General features: G+C 38.2%; 2 protein-coding genes across 3 annotated transcripts; one reads left to right on the top strand and one right to left on the bottom strand.

Annotated features, from left to right (window-relative positions):
• Nucleotides 1–60: 60 nt before the first annotated feature.
• LOC108603560 (CG17217) lies at nt 61–860 on the top strand. Of its 2 annotated transcripts, none has more exons than XM_017992489.2 (2): nt 61–479; nt 544–860. In XM_017992489.2, the coding sequence occupies exons 1-2, from the start codon at nt 156–158 to the stop codon at nt 568–570; spliced, it is 351 nt and encodes a 116-aa protein (XP_017847978.2). In that variant the 5' UTR covers nt 61–155; the 3' UTR covers nt 571–860. The 2 variants fall into 2 exon arrangements, with proteins under 2 accessions (XP_017847978.2, XP_017847970.1); XM_017992481.2 differs by having other exon boundaries at nt 65–479; nt 530–858.
• A 5,439-nt stretch (nt 861–6,299) lies between these two features.
• On the bottom strand, nt 6,300–16,871 carry LOC108608569 (suppressor of cytokine signaling 7). Its single transcript, XM_018000000.1, has 4 exons — nt 16,483–16,871; nt 7,708–8,432; nt 6,702–7,584; nt 6,300–6,627 (listed from the first exon to the last, which is right to left on the bottom strand). The coding sequence occupies exons 2-4, from the start codon at nt 8,360–8,362 to the stop codon at nt 6,318–6,320; spliced, it is 1,848 nt and encodes a 615-aa protein (XP_017855489.1). The 5' UTR covers nt 8,363–8,432; nt 16,483–16,871; the 3' UTR covers nt 6,300–6,317.
• Nucleotides 16,872–16,893: the final 22 nt, after the last annotated feature.

Here is a 16,893-nt window from a genome sequence, read left to right as displayed (position 1 = left end):
TATTTATTCATATGATATTCTATATCAAGCATATCATAGCATTAGCTCTCATTAAAAGTAATAATCTTTATACTAAGCAGACATATATCCAAAGTTCCCTTTTTTTTTGTTTGTCTACCTATAACTTGTTTTTATGAGTACCCAAATTATTTAGCATGTGTTGCCCTCGCTCAAGATCACGAACTCCAGCCCGAGAGGAGAATAAAGAGTTTCGCGACAATTCCCATGACAATACAGTATCATTGAGTGAATTGCTAGATGAAGACTTTCAATGTCTAATGCGCATGGCACGAGCCATGTGCAATACTCTACGACGCCCCAATGATCGTATGACATGTACTAGCACGCTGAGCGAATTGGAGAAGTTTAATGCGACCGACTCGCTTGAAGTTAAGCAAAATGTGCGCAAGTTTTTAAGATTTTATCTTAAAGTACTGCGCTGGACGCAGACCCATCAGCCTTGTGTCTATGATAAATGGGTAAATAAAGAGTTGGATATCTTAATCCCGTTTAAATATTAATTTTTCAGTATGGGAATTGCAGTCAAAATGCAAACAAATCTATGCTTAACGAGACTGAGAACGAGATGCAAGTTTGGCTGGAAGAAGGCAGATCGTATATGGCTATGAAAACCTTTGAGGATGGCTCAACTATTATATACTCGGCCGTTGCTAAAGATCCTAGCGCTGGCTGGGATGATGAAGGTTTCAAAACATTGGCGACAACAGCAAACGAGCAACATGAATGTGATTAATTTAAATGTATACGCCAAGTTACTAACTATATGTATTTCGTTTTTTAAAACGCACAATAAATGTTGCGACATTCGGTCTAAACCGTTTAGCTTAAAATTACATACAAAGTGCATACGGTAAATGGACGCAATGTGTTACAGTTTGCGAGATTCTTGTAGCTTAAAATTACATAAAAAATTTGGACGGCATATGGACAAGTTACAAAACTAATATTATATGTATGAGCTTCGATCTACTGTTAGCAGAGCTAAGGCACTTTGTCGAAATTGCTTTTTATGGCTATTGACTTTTAGCTGTCAACTTGCGTATAATTGCAGACGCGCCTGCTATGAGAACAACTCCCAATAGCAATTGCAACGATTTGTGGACGCCGCGTATGCTGCCGGCATTGCAAGCATCACTGGAGCAATAGCACTCTTCCCAATACACGCCATTCTCTTAGACGCCCCAGTTGCAGACACCAGTTACGCCCGTATCTGAAACGGACGCACAACGTCGTATCACCTGACGCCAACGACCATCCCCTAGAAAACAGACAAATCTTATTCCATGTGCATTTAAATTTAAGCTATCTGAGCCCTGTTGCACTACCTTCATGCAGAAAGACCCTGGCATGTGAGACTCATCGCTGTTGAACTCTATAGAAATATGCTCAGTGCGATTAAATCGTTTATAGGCGCCACAGCTGTTTTTTGTTATCTCTGATACTTATAATTAATTGATCTGTATGTTTTAGTTTATTTAAACTAGCATATTAATAGTGATATTCACGGTGAAAGAGTGCATATTAAGATTGGTAAAAGTATTTTATTGTTGAGTTGTTTCAATTGCATAATAAAAGTCACAATTCTAGCCGCAATCGTCGTCGCATGTGTTGGCTTGAGCGTCTCTTGTATACGCTCTCATTTGCTTACTCTCTCTGTGTGCTTTTTCTATTTTTAGAACGGTGCTTGTAATAGTGTGTGTTTGTTGTTGCATTTTTTGTAATTGCGCTCACACATTAAAATAAATAACGTTCTCATCTAACGTACTCTCTTAGTCGTGCACTCTCATTCATTGCATTAACTGTTCAAGATGTTGTTACTTATTTACCCTTTCGCAAAGCATATAGTTTTTGTCATCATGTTCGCTTGCTGCATTAAAAATTGCTAATGCAAATGCTGAGTGCATCAGTTGCTGGCTGAGCGATAAATTTATACATGTCAAGTGCGCAGGTTTCACAATTAGGGTTAAAGATTCGATTGTCAATAAGACCGGCTTAAATTGGTCTTGCGAATATTGCCGTGATGCCGGGGCCGACATGTCTAAGTTTATGCGACAGACTAAACTTAAGCTTTCTGGCCACAAGACTTGCTTATTAAAGAGTTTACGTTAAAAAATAAAAGCAGACCAAGTGTATCGCTGCCAAAATTAAATTTTCCTACAGTTAAACCTACTAAACCTACTAATGATGCAAAAAACTAATTACTTCGTTTGTTTTAGCATATCAAAATGTTAAAGGTATTAAGTTTAAATTAGCTAAACTATATATAGATAGTATTTCTTTTGATTATAATATTCTTGCCTTCACTTCACTGAAACCTGGTTAAATCCTGAAATATACCACTTATAGATGTGACCGTCTGTTACTTGGTGGTGGCGTATTAGTTGCCGTTGAGCCGTCATTTTAATCGATAATTTGTTGCTTATCTACATGTGAGTTTAATTGAAGTGAGTGACTGTTGTCAATTTCCTTCTATAATAACATGCTCTTATATTCCACGTCTATCGGATATTTCAATTTATAATGATCATTTATCCAATATACAATTAATATCCTCTATGCTCTCTGATAGGGATAATTTATGTGTACTGGGAGATTTTAATTTACCAGATGTATCTTGGATAATTTAGTTGTTCCTACTAGCTCTCATGAGTTTGTAAATAGCATACTTGATCTTTCACTTAATGAAATAAATAACGTTCGTAATTGTAACAACCGTTTTCTTGATTTAATATTTGTATCGATCCTTCAGCTAGCACTGTTAGCAGAATTGATCCGATTGTGCTCCACGAAGATGCCTTTGAAAAAATTATTAAATCTCAACTTATGCATTTCTGGAGTTCAATTATATCACCTTATCAGCACGGTTTTGTTAAACAAAATTCTACCACCACCAACTTACTTGAGTTTTCTTCAAGGGTGGTTAAAGCTTTTCAAAACAAAATGCAGACTGATGTTATTTATACTGATTTTAGTAAAGCATTCGATTCCGTTAATTATCGTCTTTTAATAAATAAATTAAATATTATTTGAATCCAAAAAATTTTTTGAAGTGGGTATCTAATTACCTAACTAAGGTAGTTTTCAAGTCAGTGATTTCCAAGCCAGTGTCTGGAGCTCCTCAGGGTAGTCACCTTGGACCGTTGCTTTTTAATCTATTTATGAAAGATCTGCCCTCAGATCAAACGTTCTAATGTATGCTGATGATGTGAAGCTATGCCTATTGTTTAGAGACATGTCAGGTAGTACTTTATTGCAGACAGATCTTGACCGCTTTGTCAATTGGTGTAAATACAACTTATTAAAGCTTACTGTTCTAATGTAAGTAATTGCCTCTAAGATAGAACCTCGCCTGACATAGTTGACTACCACATTGATCAGTTACCTCTCAATAGATTAGCAGAAGTAATGACTTAGGTATTCCCTTGATAGTAAGCTAAAGCATGTTTTTCTAACTGTCAGTAAGGCAAATTCAAGTTCTCGGTTTTATCAACATATGGGCTAAAAGCAATTTGGATGACCCTTACAATTAAATTACTTTATACATCTTTTGTTCGTCCGATTCTGGAATATAGCTCTTGTGTTTGGTTCTCCACAATACTCAAACCATCAGAATAGTATTGAATCTGTCCAAAAAAAATTTTTATTATGTGCTTTGCGAAGCTTTAACTGGGTTCCAGAAGTTGATCTACCATCTTATACTAATCGTCTACTTTTAATTAATCTCCCATTGTTAGCTAATCGCCGGTATTAATGTTAGGCGTCATGTTTATTGAATTTAAATTAGTTAAAGGGGAGAAATTGACTCCTCGTACTTGTTGAGTCAACTTAATTTCTCAGTTCCTGCTAGGTATACTCGAAATTTTGTTCCTTTGTCACTTAACGTTTGTACAACTAATGCATGAACCCTTTCGAGTACTCTGTGCTGATTACAACAAACAACACAGACACCTCTGATATATATAAAAGATCTATTTGAACTTTTTTGGGTTTTCTCCAGTCCTTGCAACGAATGTTGGGTCTGTTTAACACTCCCAATCTATAAGTTTATAAAATCTAAAAACAAAAACATAACTTTAAATCATTTTTAAATTTAATTTAAAATGTTTTTTGTAATCCTTTTCTTTTATCTTCTACTGTTTATAGTTGACACTAAAAAAAATAAATAAAAAATAAATTATAAGAATACTACAAATTTTTAGTAATGTGGAGGTCGGGCGGAATAAACTTTTAAGACGATAACAAAATGGTATAGTGGAGGTCGTGCGATAAATATTTGTAATGCTGTAAATTTATTTGGCGCATATTGATAAAATATTTAAACGATTAAGTTTAATAAGGAATACAAAACATAGGAGTCATTATTAGATTTGTAGTTAAAGTCTTAGAAGCCCGGATAAAGCAGTTATATTTACTAACATATATTTTTTAAATAATTAGTTACACTTTTCCAATTTCAATTTAATTTGCATGTTGACAGCTACACTGACCAAAATGAATTTAAATTTAATCAAAAAATTATATTATATACATAGATATTTAAAAATGATCGGCTAACAACTATGGGTATTTTTCGAGTTACTGCTCTTTCCTCCAAAGCTTTTTCAGCATGGGACATCACACGAACACAGACCAAATTTTGAGTGTCTAACTCTAATATTTGCTTATATCTGGGCTTACAGCTTGCAACCTGATTAAAAATATACACAATATGCAATCTTCTAGGCCTCATTTGTGTCCTTTTTAAGATGCGAATGGGCTGAGTCCGAGATCTATGAAGTCAACGCTGGAGTCCCACAGGGAAGTGTGTTAGGCCCCATATTATATACACTCTTTACTGCAGACATGCCTGTGCTAGAAAGAGATGATCTCGTTACTGCAACTTACGCCGACGACACTGCATTTTTAGCCACTTCAACTGATTACGCAGAAGCATCAGCAATTCTGCAGCTACAACTTAGGTCGAATAGGATTGCAAATCAAAGAGTAATTTTTTTACTATATAAATCCAATTACATACTTACTCTATGTAACTTCACAAGATGTGCGTTACACCCAATTTCGCTCAGAATCATAAACTGTCTCATAACTCTCAATAAGGAAAAAGAAACACGTAATTTGTTGTTTTGTTTCAAACATATCATAGAACATTTCGATATGCTACTATTTTCTTGAAGCGTTGAAACAACTATATACTTTATTATTTTACAGATTAACAGCAACCACCTAATAGGAGTATTGAAATATGAACTAATGTATATGTATATATTTACAATATGTAACTCGTAGAAAATATATATATGTATTCAATTTTAGGCGCAGCCACTGATTTAAAAATAGAATAAATAAATAAAATACAAAATAGTTGATAGCTAAATAAGAGTTAATTACATATGTACTTTTAAATTTGGCTAATGAGAGTTGTACGCTAGGAATTTGTTGTACTTGTAATATTTCTAGATATGTTTATACCTAAATAGTTTTAACAGATATATTTATGTACGTGTACTGTATACATTTTAAAATGTGTATTTCAACTTAATTTACAGCTTGTATAAATAAATACTTTAACAAATTCACTTCAAGTTAAAATTGCATTAGTTAAATACTTGTTTAAAACTTTTCTGTGCTGTGTCTATGCAAAACAAATGCGGAGCGAGTTGGTATGGGTAATAATGCGTATACATATATGTACATACATATGTATTTAGGCATATGGTATAGGAGATAGTTATGGATTATTGATTATGTAATACTTATGGTTACTTAAGGCCAAGTCCTATTTCGATTAGCGTGCGCAATCAAATTTACATTTCTTGCCAATTTGAAGTAGGACGCACCGACGCACTGGGATTGTCACTATTTGTGTTTTGGTTTAGCTATCAAGCATTGTTTGCAGCTGTCTGCTGGTATTATGGACGCGTTTGGGTGCCACGCGAGCTGCGGCTACGTGGTGACGGCGTGGCAACCTGCCTATAGCAATTGAGATTGGCGGACATGCGTCCAAGTGCATTGGCAAAACGATGGGGCAGCCGGAAGAGTTGCTGCTGCAGTTGATAATTCGGATGATGATGATGATAATGATGTGCAGAGTTTTTGCTGGAATTGGCACGCAGTTGGGCAACCACTTCGTCATGCTGCACATAGGACACCGCCTCATCCGCATCATCATCGTCCGCATCCGAATCACTGCCGCTGTCCATGTCCTCGTAGTAGGAGAAGCCTGCCGGAGGCGGTGGTATCGCTGCTTGCAACAGCGCCACATCCGGCAATGTTGTTGCCCCCGATGTTGCCGCGGACTATATGTTGGCATAATACGGCGCTGGCGTGTTTGCATCGCAGGGCTTAACGCGCAGCTTCTGCTTGTAGTGATACTCCTTCAGGTAGCTCTTCAGGCGACCCGGCAGCTCCAGCTGATTGATGCCATCGTAGCTGGTATTCGAGACGATTGTGGCACGCGCCAACTGCTGCAGCGAAAAGGTCTGCCGCCGATGCAGCGGCATGGTGAGGCAGGGCTCGAAGAACATGACGCACGTGGGATCCTTATAATGCTCCAGCAGACCCGTGACTGTAAGCGCAGTAAACACGCACGGATCATGACAATCAAAGCTACAATAGATACATAAGTAAGGGCGTTAGTCGCATTTCATATAAATCTAACAAAAGGAGCGTGTGGCACATACCTAAACTTGTGGCCGCTCTGCTCGATGCGTGCGTGAAGCGAGCGTCCATATTTGCGGAATGTGACAGAGAAGAGGAACTCCTCCTGGGCGGAGTCTCGCAGGAGGAATGTGCCCTCGGGCTTGCCCTCGAGCAGACGTTCCGCCTCATAGCGATCCATTTTACCCCAGTAGAAGCTGCTGTTGATGATTCGCTCCAAGTCAGGCACCAGGCAGTGCATAAAATCTATCTGTGAATGCACCGTGACTCCAGCGCCATAAGCGTTCACAGGCAGCACAGGCACAGGCGCAGGCGCGGAACGTGGCGCTTCTATTGGCTGCGTAGGCAGATTAGCAGTCACAGCGGCTTCTGTCGGTGTTGCCAGCAGCCGTATATTGGGACCCATTGTTACCAGAGGCGCCGCACATGAGTCCAGCATAAACTGCGGCTGTTGCGGCGATCTAATGTGGATGATGACATTGCCTTGGCCATTGGCGGGCGCGGCCCAAATCGCCAGATGATTGGAGGAGTCGGCAACAGCCACTGAATTGCGCTGCCTTTGGCTCTGTAGACGCGTGGCTGCTGCGCTGCCGCTGCCAGCACCAAGTGTGGCAGGTGTAGAACGCCTGTCGACGCTACTGCGCCCCTTGCTGCGAGACTGCGTGCTGGCTGCTGATTCACGTTTATCCTTGCCGCTAGCACTGCTGCTGCTGCTGCTGTTGCTGCTTGACTCCAGCATGCCGCGAAGTCCACGGAATGCATCGCGACATTTGCATTTGCAGCATCGTCGCTTGCTGTTGCCGCTGGCCCCCGCCACAGTTATTCCTGCTGCTGTTCCAGCGCCAAAGGAGAGATCCTTCCTACTGCGACTGCGACAACAGCTGTTGCCACTTTGACTGCTCGACGCTGTTGAAAAATAAAGCAAGAATCTATCATTTCAGAAACGCAAAAGAGAGCACTCAAACTAATTGAGAGAGAGAGAGAGAGTGAGAGAAGTGAGAGCGAAAAATGCTAGAGAGAGCTGCTTACCTGGAGTGCGTTGTGTTCCGTTCGACAACATTTCGCTGACTGCTCTTGGCTGCGACTGCGACTGCGGCTCCATCACTTCACAGTAATCAACGCCTTCGTCGCTGCGACGTCGACGCAACAACGAATCATCGGCAGCGTCGTCATCGTTGGCGTAGTCGTGCAATTGTAGCGTTTTGACCGCAGCCGACGCCGACGCAACGCTTCCCGCTAAATTGTTGTTATTCATGATTTGTCTTTCGTCGGTTTTTGACGCTTCCGTTGAACTGCCCGCAGTTCGACTAGCCACACCTGCGCCAGCACCAACAGCACCCGCAACACCCGTTCCAAGAGTTACATTCACAATTTGCTCATTTGCATTGAGCGTATCCACATACATTTGGTCACCGGCGCCCGCAGCCTCCTGCGCCATGACCTCGTTGCCATTCTCCATTTTAGCTAGTTGGATTTTAATTATGATTTGTCGCACGTCGGAGGACGCCACTAGGCTGTCGACGCTTCCTCTGGCCACTTGCGGCTTCTTCTGATCTAGTTGCTCCTCTTGCTGCTTCTGCTGCTGCTGCTCCTCGTGCTCTGCTTTAACTGCAGGCTTAATGGCTTGACTGTTTCTGCTTTTCTTGGCAATGACGAAAGTTGGCTTGCTCAACTGATGACCCATTGAAAACTATATCGCTCGCCCTCTGTCTTGCTCTCTTCTTTACGCTCAGGGATCACTTCAGCTTAGAGGTCTGGAATAGTAGAAAACAAATTAAAGTTGTGAAATTGAATACACATTTTTGATTTTTTGCATTGTCAAGTTTCTCATCCAGTTGCGGTGTGAAATGTCTTGGCCTAGGTCGAGCAACTGGTTAACCCTTGGAGTCTGCAATTCTCGCTCTAATTACAATCTTAAGTTGAGCTGTAGTTGCAGTTGCAGTTGCAGTTGAATGTGCGCGGTCATTGGGCAATTAAATGCACTTGCACAAAATATAATGACCCCCCTCACACACACTCACACACACACACACACATAGAGAGAGACCATACAAAAGCAGAGGGTGACACTTTGCATGTTGATTGCTCCCTTACGAACCTTGGAGCTACTGGAGCTGCAACTAAAGCAACAGCCACTGACTCATGCCGTGAGAGAGGGGAAATGAAGGGAGTTGGCCATAAAAAACAATGGCGTGCATACCAATCCCACGCATTGCTGCCGCACCACATCTTCATCCCATCGCCAGCTATATTTAGATAGCGAGTGCTCACATAATGAACAATCTATGCTTGCATCTCTCTCTCTCTCTCTCCCTGTCTCTCTCAGTCGTTTTATGGGTGAACTTGCACATTTCACAAATCATTGAAATTGTAATAACAGTGCGAGGGCCTGACTTTAAAGCAGAGTCGCCTTCAAAATTTACACAGTAAGCGCTTATTCATAGAAATATGTTCATTGATAACGCTTCTGAATTTGAAATTGAAATCGCTGGGTAGTTGCTCTTGCCGCATAATTGAAGGTGTGTGTGTGTGTGTGTCCCATTCTTATCGCTTTAACATCAATGCGTTTCGACGTTGCCTAGAGCTTTTGAGATGCGTCATTCTTTATGGCCAAGGACGGTGATGACAACGGCACCGCTAATGAGTCACATTTTGTGGTAAGTTCCCAACAATAAATGGACAAGAAACAGTTGGGGTATCTGTCATAGTAAATTAGTTAGTTCGGGCAGCTGATTTGCAATTTAGTTTAATGTAGTGCAAGTACTTAAAGCCAATACTTTGATGCATTCTGATGTAAATACATTTATATTTAATCAAGTGAAATCAGTGTGAATTCATGAGTCAAATTGGCAACTTCCTATTGCTCACTGCCTAGGCAACTGTTCTGTTGAATTTACCAATTATATCTGCTTAATTAATAATTATGGCTTTTCACGTACTTTAAGTTTCCAGGAATCACTCACCCACATACAAAATAGGGGGAACGTATACACAGTTAATTTAAGCGCATTAAACAATAAACAAATATGCATACAAGTAAATGTATGTGTCTGTGCTATATGAATTTTCATTATTATTCTTCATTTCCATAAAAAGCCAGAGCCATTTAAACTCAAAGCAATGCTTCCCGGAAATGCGACACAGCTATAAAAACCGTTCAAAAGTCAGCCAACGCTTTTAGCCAGAAATTGCGCACAGTATTAAAATTCAATTCAATTCCTTTAGACGCATCACTTGGTTCGCTAACTAAGCTTGGCTAATTGGAAATTGACAAGCGACTGAGTGAGCAAACAAGAGATAGACAGAGATAGCGACAGAAAGAGAGAGAGAGAGAGAAGCGTGACTGGTTCACGCACGTGCTACTACGACCTTTCTCAATGGATTCGGATTCGGATGTTTAATGAGCACAACAGAATGACACGATCGTTCTGTGACGCAGCGACTCTTTATATGTATGCAAACGACTTCAGTGTACACACACACACACATATGTATGTATATTAATAACAATGATGAAATCCGCGCGCGCTCCTAAAGCAACTTTCAATGGAAACCTGAAGCTTCAAAATGCAAACCTACAATAAATACGGACATGTTTGTATATATACAGTGGTGGACAAAAAAATCCTGACACTAACAATAAGAAATGCTTACTATATAAACCCAAATATATGTTTAGATCAAAGATTGATTTGTTTGCTTTAAATTTCCAACGCATTTTCCTATCTTAAAAGGGGAACAAAACGTTCAAAAATTCCTAATGACGATGAGACCCATAATGGCCTTAAAATGCAAAAAACTTAACCAATATCAGCAGTGACGTTGAATTTTTCTAAAAGAAGCTCAAAAATAAATTGTTTTTAATTTTTGTAAGACACATTAGCACATATAGAAAAGTTCTCAAAATTTATTTTCGTAGTATCGATAACATTAGAGTATAGGATTTCATAAAAATGTATATTCCCAAGTAAAAAACTAAATAAAAGTAAAATATGTAGAATCGTCTTTTTAAAGTATCCGAATTTTTTTGTTTACTACTGTATATATCAAGCAGTAGTTAGGTAGATAGGTAATCCAAATACATATGCATGTATGTATGTATGTATGTATGTGGGCACACGAGTGGTCTGGAGAGCATGAGTCACAGGATCGCCTCAGATAATTTGCAAGGTGTTCGACTGACTGAACGACTGACGACCTGACGCTTCGGGCCAAAGTCCGTTTTTGCCTTTGATGTGGGTTTACTTTTTCGTTGATATCTCGCGTCTGCCTTTTTTATGCAGCACACAATGCGAAATTTCATCAGAAATCCAAATACAGATAATGATCTAATACATAACTTGTTCGTCGTAAAATTCGGTGATAAACGTTTCGTAGGAAGCCAGCACTGGACAAAATCAGGGAGGTTAACTACTATTAGATCTAAAACAAAAATTGCCCGATAGCTAAGTTTTTTACAATAGTATGTATGCATGTATTCCCCATTATACTCATTCACACATACACATGGATGTGGATCCTATATACTTATTATTATACTATATACTTATGTATATGTCACGCCACTTACTGCGATTTCCAAATAATTTCACTTTGGAAGTTTGTTTATAAATAATTGAAAAGCTATTATACAGTTTGAAGCCCATGGTCATATTTGTGGAATCGAACAATTGAAATATTCAAATGCAAATACTCATGTTTATAATAGGAAAAGGTTAAGGAAATTGTTGCAATTTCAAAACCAAGTTGCATTTATTTCAAATGTTCAATTTGCACTAAAACCCACCTTTGATTTTCCTACTTAAGTAAAACCCCATTTTAGTGAATAAGGTCCAACACAGACTCTCTGGCTCACACACACACACATTCATTGTCAAGTTTTTACGTGGAAAATTGTCCCATCACAAAGCGAAAAAAATTGCGGTCAGTGTGAGAAGTCAGAAGCGGATAGAGCGGCAGCAAGTCAAGCTTGAGCAACTAACAGCCAAAGAGAAGAAGGTGGCGATGATGATGATGATGATGAAGATGATGGTTGTGGGGAAGAGGGGAGATATAGCAGTCATAGCTGCCAAAGAGAAGTCGGTGGCGTAGGATTTTTAAAGCGAATTCAATTACTTTTTTTGCCGGGTGCCGGGAGCCGTCAACATTTTCTTGTACAAATATCTTTTACTTGGCTTGGTTATATATACATACATATGTATGTAGATATGTATTTTTCATTTTACGTTTTTCGGTTTTTTGTTTGCTTTTGCCTTTTGTTCGCTTTGCAGTTACTTGGAATTCGCAAATGAACTTCGCTGAAAACAAAATCACATGCAAAGCAGACCGACAACAAAGTAGGGAGGTATATACATACATATGTATGTATGTATGTATATGTAGATATTTATGGGTGGGAGGGTATGGAGGGGATGTGTGTATGTTGCCTCTTGTGGCCTGAGAAAGTGTATTTCATTTTGATGGATATTTCGCAAGAAAATTGAAATGAGATTTATTTATTACGCTTCGGCTCGGCTACACTTGTTTCGTAGTCCTCAATAATTCCATGCTAAACAAAATTCATTCATTGCGCTTAAGTTGAAAATATCTCAACACATATACACACATGTAAGTGTATGTATATGTATAAGTTTATAAACAGTTCTCATATGAAATTGGCATTCCGATGGCAATTTAATTAGCATTTCCATCGAAATCAACTTCACACCTACAACAGCATTTATTTACATACATGTAAGATACATACGTATGTGTCTGGTCTAGTGCATATATGTATGTATGTATGTGTTACCCCTTATCATGTGGTTCATGACTGATATGCGTAAGATTCAACCCTGTGGAGAAATATCAATGACGCAGGTAAACAAGTGCACAAATAAAACTAAATAGCAATCACTTAAGTTATAAAAAAACAAAAGCTCAAAACAAATTCCCACGAAATACGATTGTTTTTAGATCATAGCCAATGGTATTTAATTGGGCTATACGAATCTATAGAATTCCCAGCGTATTATTAGTGTTCAGCGTTTTGCAATTTCTCTATTAATTTTATACTCTTACTTGTTATCACAATATTTATTTATTTTAGGCAAAAGCTTATTATCATCGCGGGCCTTGTGTCCAGCTCTTGGAATTGTTGAAGTATGTGTGCTTATCTAAATTAAAGGTAACCTTAAAGCATTCATACAGACATATATAAATTAAAATAATACCAATATTAACAGTAATGTGAAAAAAGGCTTGTTCGTGGAATTCTCTGTGCTCCATAAAGGCTCTCATGGTAAATCCACACACACACACGACTATAATCTACATATACAATCACATGAGCAATTCTTGGAAATTATGCACACGGTTCACTCACATGCTGGTGAAGTCATGAAGTTGCTTAAAGGTACCGAGAACTAAACCACACACACACTCCCTCTCTCTCTGCATGAGCGTGCCTTATTTCGTTAAGGTTCAAGGCAAAAGGATACGGAATCCTGTCCAGGTTGCTCCAATGCCTTTGACAGTAAAGTAAAATACATAAACTATCTATCAAGAGTTTCGCTTATTGCCAGATACACCTCTAGCTTTATCTCCAGTGTACATATCTCCTAATTGGGCGTTCTTTGCATTTATTTTTTCCAGGAAACTAACGCTCTTTTGATTTATTAGCGTTTAAAAAGCTTCAATGTTAAGTACATACATACATACATATATATTTATATATATATACATAGTGAGCCGAGTTAATAATAAACTAAAGTAATTCTGCAAACTATGGATATTTCCATATCTTGGTTCTTAGTCGTTAGTTAGAATATGTTATATATGTATGTATATATATACCCATATACTCATATGCATAATATTACGGAAGGTTTCAATATGAAATGAATTAATAAATTTATTTTTAAATTATAGATGGTATGTACATATGTTTAGTATATTAACCACAAGGCGATACATTCACATGTATTTGCTCAATCGCCGTACAAAGCACATAAGTTAAATTTATAATTAAGTGATTACGATTGCCTATAGTGAGCGGAAGTTGATACGAAAAGTAATAGAATTCTAGAAATACCCGTATGCGTCAAGTACTACGATGAGTGGCAAAACACATAAATATATATGTATATAGATATGTACATATGTACATTAATTAGAAAAGCGTTCCCAACATTTCATTGACAAATTACTACAAATTTTGTAGGCCTTTGGCACGCCCCCAAAGTAAATAATTAAATCAAACAGAGATGCGAAGTCTCTTACAAGTACAGTGACTCAATAAAGTGACTTAAGTGCTGTAATAGTGATAACACTCACGTACGTTGAGTAATGTGTATTACTAAGTAAATGTCTTACAATAGAGTTTCGATAAAATACAAAACAAAAATCAGAGTCTTTTCTTAGAAACTTAATGTAACTTTATTTACTTTTAATTTCACTTTTAATTCCAATTAGACAGCAAATCGCAGTGACTGCTTATCGCAGTGACTTGCGAGTCACAGCATGATGTAATGCCCAGAGCTTTTGGGCCTGACAACAACACTGTGAGTAAGTTGGAAATATGGGCACAAAGTCTTATCAAGGGGCTGGGCGGGATAAAGTTGACAGTGTAGAAGATTCCGAGAACAATCAAAAGCGTTTTGTTTTTCCATGGAAATGCGGGACAAGTATGTATGGCAAGATGTACATACTATGTACGTATGTATGAATGCGTGTACAGCAATAGTTGTAAGATGTTTTTGCTTATAGTGTATGTACATAGCTAAAGACTACAATTTTAGGTTGCATTTTTGTTCGACCAATTTAAGTCTTGAACGAGCTCAACAAATTTTGAACCAATAAACTATGAAACATGAGTTTCCCAAATTAGAATCACTATGTAAAAATATATGTGTGTATGTGTATATACATTTATCAAAATAAGTTATGCATCTAGATACAAACTATGAATAGAGACAGGGAGAGTTTTTAAAATAAAGCCAGATATACGAGATATAACGAGAAGCAAGCAAAGCTCGAACTTGAGCCGATTTGAACAGCATGCAACCGGTTAACTTTGTTTCTATTAACTTAATATTTTTGAACAGTAACATTTCGCATTTCAGTAACTTGGCCAGCAATGATTTATGCATTTATCAGGAAATACAATTAAACAAAAATTGAATGTTATGCCCACATTTCACTTTTGAACATTGCGTTTCAATTGAAAAAATTCACGCGAACAATTAACAAGCGCTCATGTGAGTGTGTGTGTGAATTTATAGCTGATACACACATACAGCCATGAAATTTCTACGAAATCTGCACATACATACATGCATATGCATTTGTATGTATGACGACTCTAAAAACAAACACTAACAACAATAGAAGGTTAATATAACAATAGCCAACAGCAGCTGAAAGGAATAAGACGTAATCATGATAATAGTTATGGAGGGTGCCAAGCACAACACAATTGGCAATTTACTAGATGCTGATTGTTTACCGTTCGTTCTGATGTACAAGCTGCAAAACATGCATTTCGTTAAAATATGTTTGCTTCAGACAAACAATTGCACACACATTTATCAATTTAGAGTGAATTTTGAAATCTGCGCATGTATTTACATTATTTTAATACCGGTGGCTAGAGACTGAAATTTTCGGGAAAGCCAACATTTCAACTTAGCGCCTCGGAAGGCAAAAGCTGCAGTTAAAGACAGAAAATGAATACAAGTCTGTTAGGAGCATAAACATGTCTAGAGAAGCCAATTAAGCGACGGCCCAATTACACTTATCCTTTTTGTGGTAAAGCAAGAATTTCAATTTCATGCGAAAAGCTATTAAAACCCGAACACACAGAGAGAGAGAGAACGCATTCAAGTTTAATACGAAAATTTCAAGGAAATGAGCGGAAGAAGCTGGTAAAACCAGCTTTTACCTAGAATGATCAAAAAAGTGCACACACACACACACACATACAGAGATACACACAACACCAAAGTTAATAACACCTTTTCTTGTGAAGGGTACAACAACGTTAAAGCAGAAAACGAAGAGGAAGACAAATCGCCGTCGCTGTGTTCAGTTAAGTGTGTGTATGAAGTATGGCTTCAAACCAATAACCAAGCCTGTCTCTTGCCCTCTCTCTTTCTCACTCGCTCTCGTTTGCACTGCTGGAAGTGTGTGTGAAGCCAGCTTCAGCTTCATTCAATAGCCTCAAAAACAACAACAACAACAACAGCACCACCACCAACAACGACAGCAGCTGCCAACAACACCACCCGCCAACTTGCCGCTTTCCCGTTGGCCTCATGTTTTGTTTGCCTTTGTGTTGTTGTTGTTGAGCTCGCTCAGTGTGAGCGACACTATGACTGTATGCATGCATGTATGTGTGTGCCTGTAGCGTAGTTAGTGCGAGCATTGTTGTTGTTGTTGTTGTTGGCCTGCTGCTGTTGGCTCGCTCAACTGTCTGGTCTCTTCTCAGAAATCGGTCTAAATTAGAAAATGCGTTTCTGGGAATTAGTATCTCTTTTGGGCACAACGAAATAACGCAACCGCGACACCAATATATGTACATATACATACATGCATACGAATGTATCTCTCAGTTCACTAATTATAAATACAAGATTAATAAGTGGCAAATACCAACAATACCCTTGCCACAAAATATGCCTGTACAACAAAATCAAATGAATTTATCAATGGCATTCTGTTTCGCTTTGCTTTATTTTTCGTCACATACACTACGCGCACGAAAAACGTCACAGTGTGTGTATATAATTTTTCTTTTTATTTGTGTAGCAGCCAAAAATAATTTACCTGATTAATTGCTGCTGTCGCTATACTTTTCGTATTGCTGGTCAAATTTTTTACTAGTTGGCAATTTATTTAAATTGTATTTCAAGCATATTTCAGCTTAAATTGGCTAGCACAGCTATAACACAATTTACACTCAGTTGCTCTTCTCGCTCTCTCGTTATTTTCTTTTTTTTATTTTTGTCTTGTAACACGCGCACAATTAATTCACAGATTGTAATTGAGACACCCGTAAAATCGCTAGTAAATGAGAATGCACTTCAATATAAGGTTGAGCATTTCAACAATTTATTAAATTTCACTAACGGAACAACATGTTTTCACATTAATAAGAACGTCAACTCTCCGTCGAGTCACAAATACAACGCACTCACGTTAAACAACAAATTTTATCTGAAAGATACTTTTTGTTAG

Source organism: Drosophila busckii, unplaced genomic scaffold (assembly GCF_011750605.1).
Source record: "Drosophila busckii strain San Diego stock center, stock number 13000-0081.31 unplaced genomic scaffold, ASM1175060v1 chrUn_07, whole genome shotgun sequence".
NCBI lineage: Eukaryota > Metazoa > Arthropoda > Insecta > Diptera > Drosophilidae > Drosophila > Drosophila busckii.
The sequence above is the reverse complement of the archived record's forward strand: the minus strand, read 5'-3'. Positions and strand labels throughout refer to the sequence as shown.

What these genes read in the sequence shown, in the direction of transcription:
- LOC108603560 (XM_017992481.2), top strand. Translation starts at nt 156, where the DNA reads ATGTGTTGCCCTCGCTCAAGATCACGAACTCCAGCCCGAGAGGAGAAT. An exon ending in CTTGTGTCTATGATAAATGG is followed by an intron (nt 480 to 529) that starts GTAAATAAAGAG and finishes TTAATTTTTCAG; the next exon opens with TATGGGAATTGCAGTCAAAA.
- LOC108608569 (XM_018000000.1), bottom strand. Translation starts at nt 8,362, where the DNA reads ATGGGTCATCAGTTGAGCAAGCCAACTTTCGTCATTGCCAAGAAAAGC. An exon ending in CGGAACACAACGCACTCCAG is followed by an intron (nt 7,585 to 7,707) that starts GTAAGCAGCTCT and finishes ATTTTTCAACAG; the next exon opens with CGTCGAGCAGTCAAAGTGGC. An exon ending in CAGAGCGGCCACAAGTTTAG is followed by an intron (nt 6,628 to 6,701) that starts GTATGTGCCACA and finishes TATCTATTGTAG; the next exon opens with CTTTGATTGTCATGATCCGT.